Source organism: Sinocyclocheilus anshuiensis, unplaced genomic scaffold (assembly GCF_001515605.1).
Source record: "Sinocyclocheilus anshuiensis isolate Anshui unplaced genomic scaffold, SAMN03320099.WGS_v1.1 scaffold63, whole genome shotgun sequence".
Taxonomy (NCBI): Eukaryota; Metazoa; Chordata; class Actinopteri; order Cypriniformes; family Cyprinidae; genus Sinocyclocheilus; species Sinocyclocheilus anshuiensis.
In genome coordinates this window covers 2,099,462-2,107,448 of record NW_015552625.1, presented here as the reverse complement: position 1 = coordinate 2,107,448, position 7,987 = coordinate 2,099,462, and the positions used below count along the sequence as shown (strand labels likewise).

At 36.2% G+C, this 7,987-nt stretch overlaps 2 protein-coding genes across 2 annotated transcripts in view; both read left to right on the top strand.

Annotated features, from left to right (window-relative positions):
* The window catches only part of pik3ap1 (phosphoinositide-3-kinase adaptor protein 1), a 15,453-nt gene extending 12,342 nt beyond the window's left edge, over positions 1 to 3,111 (top strand). The window contains exons 19-20 of the mRNA XM_016457871.1: positions 688 to 788; positions 2,178 to 3,111. Coding sequence (XP_016313357.1) covers positions 688 to 788; positions 2,178 to 2,289 — 213 coding nt within the window. The 3' untranslated portion in view covers positions 2,290 to 3,111. The remainder of the gene's footprint in view (positions 1 to 687; positions 789 to 2,177) is intronic.
* Positions 3,112 to 4,026: 915 nt separating this feature from the next.
* Positions 4,027 to 7,987, top strand: part of LOC107666363 (sorbin and SH3 domain-containing protein 1-like) — a gene marked incomplete at its 5' end in the record, with an annotated part of 53,108 nt that continues 49,147 nt past the window's right edge. Inside the window, one exon of the mRNA XM_016457624.1 lies at positions 4,027 to 4,080. Within this exon, the coding sequence (XP_016313110.1) occupies positions 4,027 to 4,080 (54 nt within the window). The remainder of the gene's footprint in view (positions 4,081 to 7,987) is intronic.

Genomic DNA, 7,987 nt, shown 5'->3' with positions numbered 1-7,987 from the left:
TTGTAACACTCCAAAGAGAAAGGAAAAATTTAAATCGCATCATATGACCCCTTTAAAAGTCGTTTTTTTTCTTTTCTTTTGCGCACGAAAAGTATTTTTGTAGCTTCGTAAAATGACGGTTGAACCCCTGATATCACATGGATTATTTTACCGATCTCCTTGCTATGTTTCTGGACGTTGATCGTGTAAGGACCCTTGCTGTCTATGCAGGGTCAGAGAGCTCTCAGATTCCTTCAAAAATACCTTAATTTGTGTTCTGAAGATAAACGAAGGTCTTACAGGTTTGGAACAACATGAGGGTGAGTAATTTTTTGGGTGAACTAACCCTTTAAGAAATGTTTCTTGAGCAGCAAATCAGCATATTGGAAATGACTTCTGAAGGATCAAGTGACACTGAGGACTTGAATAATGATGCTGAAAATTCAGCTTTGCCATCACAGGAATTCGTTATATTTTAAAATATATTCAAACAGAAAACTGTTTTTTTTTATTGTAATATTTTTTATAATATTATTGTATTTTTTATCAAATAAATGCAGCCTTTTAATACATAAACTATACTAAACTATAATACATTGCACATTAATAGATTATTGCTATACTAAATTATACTGGCACAAAGTATTTAGCTTAGGTTGTTGTATTAGAAATTCATCATATCATATGTCTTTTCTTTAATGGTTTAAGGAGCCTCCGGATATTCCACTTCCTCCGCGGCCTCTCCGGCCCGTAGTGGATACTCCACCGGTACTCCCTCCACCCAGGGTCCCACCACGGGTAATAGAGAGGTACATGTTTTCTGTCATAGCTTTATTCTGAAGTATATTTCAAACTGTAAGTAAAAATAAATTCAGCTGAGAATTATAGTCTTTAGATTTGAAGTTGTACAGAGTGAACATGTACACAGAGAGTTGTGGCTTAGACTAGTTTTATTTTCGAAAAGTTTCACTGTAAGAATGTACCAGATGACTGGATAAAAGTTTGTAGGTGAAGCGAAGGTGCTTCGTGTATGAAACTCTACACCTCCCCATGTGACAAACCACAGCATCAATTGCTGAACTCTTTAAACCACAACGCCAGAGTTTGTGAAGCTTAACTTTCCATCAGTGACTTGATCATGTGTAGAAGCATCAACCTTTAAATCTCATAAAGACGGAGTGTGGGTTTAGAATGTGCTACATCTTCACCAGCTAATATACACAAACACAAACATCAGAGGATTGGTGTCGTGTCAGGGAGAGGGGGTGATGAACATCCGCAGTCTGATGTGGGTGCCACATATCCACTGCTAAATCTGGCCTAGCTTATGGGAGCTATGATCAATTTAGAGAAATTTTAAAAAGGTGTGCAATCTTTGCACATCCAACCCGAGTTTAGAACTGTACCTTTTAAGGTGGCTATAAATGGATACATATATGCAAAGAAGACAAAACCGATCACAATTCAGTATGCAAATGTTAGGATGATGCTACATTTTGAATGCTAAACATTTTATCAGTGCAAGTCGAAGGGAGATTTTCAAACTTTAATGTTAAATTTCTTTGTAAAAAACAAAACAGAATACCTAAGGTTGAAATAAAACATACAACATGAAACATGATAAACATACAACTAACATAAACTACTGTATAAAGATGAGCTAATAAAAAATAAATAATATATATAGAATAATATATAGAAAAAGAAAAGAAAAGAATACAATTAAATTGTGTTCTTTTGAGCTTTCTATTAATTCCTGAAAGAAATGTATCACAGAGCAACTGTTTTCAAAATTATAATATTAAGAAATTATTTCTGAAGGATGTGTCTGCTGAAAATTCAGCTTTGCCACCATAGGAATAAATTACATTTACAAATATTTTCAAAAAGAAAACAGTCATTTTAAATTGTAATAATATTCAATATAACTATTTACTGTATGTCTAATCAAATAAATACAGCCTTGGTGAGGATTATTTTTCATAAACATTAAAAAATCTTACAGACCCCAAACTTTTAAACAATAGGATTCACTGTTTAATATTTGGGGTTAAACCCCCCCCCCCAAAAAACCCTGAACATATATTGAAATTTATTCATTAGGCTACATAAGTTTAACAGTTGTAACCTATTTCCCTGGTTTGTCTGGAGCTCAGTTTGTATATTACTCATTTTAAATTGAACCTGCTGTCTCTTAGGAATCCAGAGATACTAAACGAGCGATATGTATCAACTCCATCCCGTCCTGTTCATCAGACGCCTGCACAAAGGCCCATGCCGCCTCCACCTATACCGAGACGCACATGGTGACGGCCTGCTTCAACATGGCTGGCTTTCATTCTGTTTGACTCTGCACTTTTCTTGTTGAGCCTTTGAGATCTGTAGTCTCTTCAAGGTGGAACAAAAGCTACTAGTTTTGTCCAAAACTGAAGACAGCTGCTTTGCTGCCCTGTCAGTCAATGACCTTACAGAGGTTTTGTATGAAGGCGCCTCTTAAGGAAACTGGTTTGCCATTTATATTTACCAACTGCCATCTACGTAGCACAGAGTATATTATGCAAACATCAGTTTCAGAAGTCTTGAAGCTATCTTATTTTTCATATACTGCCTGTGGTTTCAGTATCCAGTGTTCCTCAAGGGTTTTGATCTAGACTCAACTTGCAATGCAAACAATCACCTTAGTTTATAGTTATTAAATTATAAATCTTCAGCTGAAGATATGCAATATGTTGGAGGGGTCTTTTCATATAGCCATTTGGTTTGTGCTCTCTGAGTCCCATCAGTAGCAAATAGCAAACTCAATAATTTGCCTACATTTGTTGTAATCCAAACTTTTTTTCTATTTGAAATATAGATTGTATTGGCTGGGATTGGTCATGCGATGATGAGATATAAAGCTGAATAGTTTTAAGCATTTTAAAAGTATTTATTGATGTATTCACTTTTTATTGCTGGCTATGATATATCACCCAAAGCGAAGCAGAGAAAGAGTATTTAACAGCATGAAAAGTGTGAATGCACAGTGTGAAAATGGCAGATGTGTGGTTTGTGTGTGTACAGTGTTTGTTTGTGGGTGTGTTCATGTTTGTTAGATCATGAAGACAAAACTGATTAAAGTCATGATTAAATGGATGTAGTCTTTTCTTCCATATTGTCATCCTTTTTAAAAACGTTCTAACGTTTGCAAGGCTTTGTTTGTTTGTAAAAGCTGGCCTATATAGAGGCCCCCACTATATATAGTATAGTGGAGGTGTTTGACAAATGCATATATTTACCTAATAAGAATGAATATTTAGCCTACCCAATGTACATGAAACATATTTTATCTTTTGACTTAGAAAATATGCTCAAAATTCCATTCACAAACTTATTTAATACTCAATCCAGTAGCTATATGTTTGCTACTTGCTTAATAAATTTCATGTTAATGTTAAAAATGATTTTCTCAGATGTTTTTATGTGCCATTATAATTCAATATAAATAAATACCATAAATTAAAAATAAAGAAATATCATTATAATTAAAAGGATTTTATTTTGATTATTTTTTCTTTTTAATTTTTACTTTGAAAAAAATCTATATTTACTTTCATTTTTATTTTTTAGCTCATCTGTACAGTAGACTAGTGATTCTCAACTAGGGGTCCTGGGACCACTAGAGGGCCTCAGCAAACTTCCAAGGAGGGCGCAAGATGACTTAAAATATCTAAAACTTATGAAAATTAAAATAACTTGATTATTACCCCAAAACGCTAAAAATGAATATTGCCAACATGTAAACTAGCAGAATTTTTATTGTTGTATTTTCATATCTACTAGGAAGTTATTAACGGAATGTAATATGTGTCATTTAAATGTATTTTCTGTTATTATCATTGTTGATCATTTAAATATGCACTGAAAATGCACCTTTATTAAAATTAAAGTTTGATTAAACGTCTGCGCCTCTACGGAACGCCCCTCTCCTCCCACTCAGTGATATTGTGATGAGAGCGTGAGAGGCTCCATGCACGGGCGAGCGCGAGCGGCGTGCGGTGACCGTCACTGTTCAGCGTTCAGCAGCGTTATCAATACGGAAACCTGGACTGCTTCCTCAGAAAGGTGGGTATTACGCAACGCCTGCTTCATTCTCAGTCATATTCCCAGTGTTTGAATACCTCAGTGATATTTCACATCAAACTAAAACAGAAAGTTTGCGTGTTTACTTCGTCTGGGGCACTATTATTTGGCCCAGGGTTTATTATAATAAACCGCAGCAGCCATCCATTGCAGACAAATGTGCAGTGCAGAAGTGCGGCAGCGTGGCTAAGTGTTTCAGTTACTCGGCATTTGTGATATTATTATATAGTGCTCATTTTATGGCTCTATTGACGGATGTAAAGGGTGAAACTGAATTGCAGTGTTTATTGAAAGCACGATGTGTCCGATGAAGGAGATGGGATAGAGATTAGGCTATTTGTATTCCGCAGGAAAAGAGATCTGACTTCGGCTGCACTTGACATCCAAATAAGGAATAGAATAGGATTCACTCGATAGGCAGAGGGAACAAGACAGAGAAACGAGACTTCACGAGTTCAATCCATCGTATTGTTGATGGCTTGAAAAAATGAAACGGGACCATTTAAACAGATCTTAGTGATATAACTGTCTGTAGTTGTACAGCATTGCGGTGTATGCGGCAGATGTATAGTAGATGAACTATGCAGTGGGACGGTTTTTGGTAGATTTGTAATGGTTCACAGATAAAAGCTTTTCACTCTCATCCTGAGCTTTTTTGATGCTATAACCCACCTACATTTAAATATCTAAAATAATATTCTATTCAATTTCTAAACTCTGTAGACACAGTTAGGTACTGCTTGAACTTTTTTTTTTCATCTTAAGATGGTTTGTGGAACTTGTATAGTTTACCAGCTCCAGTGATCTACCAGCTAGCTTTATCATGGTCTGCCAGATCAACCTCAGTCTCACAGGCTGGTAGTTTATCTATCATCTCTAGACCACAAATGACCAGCACAATCAAGCTAGAAACCAAGCAGTTTTTCAAAAAAATATATATTGTTGGTAACTTACCTTCCAGCTTGCATATAAAAAATAACAGTAAATAACAGTAAACGTATAATGAGGCTGACTTCTCTTCTTAATGCAACATTTGTTTCAATTACGTTGTTTGTTTGTCCCACTTTTGCTGATGTATTTTACTTCTCATAATAAGAGAAAACTGTAATAAAACTGTCCACCACACAGGCAATACATTAACCAAAATTCTAAATCCCCTGGAAGAATTATTAAAAAAAAAAAAGCAGTATTCCTAAATTTATAATTCTTACATTTTAAAATCGAAGGTTGTTCTTGTTCTTTTAAAATTAGTTAACCTGGTTAAATTACTTTATCTGAATTGAAAGCCAGATGTATAAACTTATTAACATAACTTTTAAACTTAATTACATACTTTTCCTGCTTTAAAATAGCAGGTTTTTCTACAATCATTAACACAGGGCAAAATGTTATAACTATAAGTAGTTCTGTTCTGTTCCTTAATAGCATAATGTAGTTGTAATGCAATTGAAGCGCACTGACAAGAGGATTGTACACTGGCAAAAAAGAAAGAACAGTTTGCACCTTAAAACTGACACCCTGTGAAAATTTGTATCTGTGTTCACAGATGTTTCAGCTCAACACCTGTGCCAGACATACATGATGTTATCATCGTCCTCTGGCACAGGAGATATATAGTATTTCACCAAGAGGAAGTGAACAACATTAAAATCTTAAGTAGGTGAGAGACTGCAACATTTGTGAGAAGTTCCTGCCAGCGTCTTTGGAAGCCGTCTCCTTACAAAGATAATGAATAATTTGCGTTGCCTGCTTAATATTTTATAAGCTTTGTGTAGACTCATGTTACTGTCTAGTGTGGTGAACTGAACAGGCGCCCAAAAGATTGGTGGTGAAACACTGTTTAAATGACAAACTCATTCATTTAATATTGCTGATCTTATAGGATCATCAGGTTGTTACATATAGATCTATAGTAAAGGCCATGAGACCTCAGGATTTTTAAGTATTTTTACACCTCTGTAAGCACTGATAAAGCCATAAAAGTTTTTACATAGGTTTGTCAAGTTAGTAAAAGCCTTTTTTTGTAGAACTGCAATTATGCCAATTAAGACATGATTTGACTGCTAATAACATGCTATTATCCAATTCTCCTAGTGCCATTTGCTGCCACTTCTCATTTCACTGCTATTGAAACACTTGTTAACCAAAAATTAAGCCTTTAGATTTGTCATTGTATGCCCTTAGGCACGTTCTTTGTTTTGCATATCGCTCAAATTGGATAAAAACAGGCAGGAATTGGTAAGAGAGCGAGGGCAGGTGTTTGACAGCAGGTGGAATGAAGCACTGGTCATGGACAGAGGAAGTGCTCTGAGTGAGATTAAAATCGCAGGCTTCCCATTCATGGTGGAGTGTGGAGCTCCGGAGTCACTCACATCTATAGGATTACCATATTAATAGTATCCTCTGTATTTTAACAAGAGGTTATTTGTACTTTGGCCTAATTATGAGATCATGTGTTATGTTGTCTTTAAAAGTCACCTGTGTAACTGATAATGATTCTGGAAATCTCCAGCAAATCAGTGTAGAATATTGCTGTGGTATTTTACAACTGGTAGCCATTTGCCATTACAAATACGTCACAACATGTTCATATTCATGTCCAGTGTCCACTAATAAATTAAGCTGTTTATTTTATTTGCTTAAAAACAAAGCATCCATTCTGCATTATATAACGATTCGTCCAGCCCTCAATTTTTGATTGGATGTAAACGCAATAACCCGCTTTCTGTCGCCTTACTGAAGTGCGCATGTGTGATACGTGACAGGAACGCATCGTTAGTGCAGATTTAAGTGCATCTAGACCGAGCAAACGTCTTGCAGTAAAGAAAGAAGGAAATATATCACAAAAGCAGACTTTTTCATGACTCAGAAAATGATAAAAATGTGTTCTCATCTCGTGCAGCAGAAGTAGAAGTGGTTCAGTCACAATGCTGCGTTTATAACTGCATGAGAGGATAATATATGAGCTGTAAGTTTCCCGACATGTTGCAAGCTCAATTTAACATCACAACTGACAAATGTATGGAATACTCGGAGTCAGATACGCAAATGATTATATTTTGATGTCACTATAAGGAAATAACCTGATTTATTAATGAAGTCATGTAAACGCAGCTTACTTGCGTTGTCAGGTTACTGATGTATGTAAATGGGGAAAACTGGTTATTTTAATAAGCTGATATTTGTGAGTTATCAGCTTACTGGTGTGCATGTAAACGTGCTCAATATCATGCTATTGGTCTGAATGTCTGCATGTTTTGGTTACCTGCATCCTCAGACAATGATTGAGGCGCCCTTGACAGATCATATACCACATCCACTCCCATCCAAACCATTTCAATGTTACACCATGTTGCTTAGCAACCTTCATCTAACCCCATACTTTCCTTCCACCCAATTGGCTGCAGTGTGGCTTTGAGTGGCACTTGAAGTGTGCGCGAGTCTGTATGCTTTGTTAGCGCTACAAATTTCAAGGTCTGTGTGCACAAAGCAACACGCAAATGCAAACAAGAAGTTGAACAGACCGTCTCTGCTTCAGATTGTGTTGTGCCGACAGATTTTTCTTTTCACCTCTTGCTGCTTTGACAGATTGTGGACCAGCTGGCTTGAGGTCAGTGTTGAGATGATGTTTGCCCGTTGAGAGTTCATAGTTTGAGTGCAGATCATATTTAGGCAGAACGTGACAATGATATGTCAGGGCTTATACGTTATGCATTTCATTTATTTGCCATGTAACACATAGCTGGGACACTCAGTGTGATGAATCTTCAGATAATGTGTTAATATAGTGTTTTTCAGATCGCTGTGAACTATCCATCCTTTCAAGATAGTGTGAAGTCCAAGTGTGTGTGTGTGTGTGTGTGTGTGTGTGTGTGTGTGTGTGTGTGTG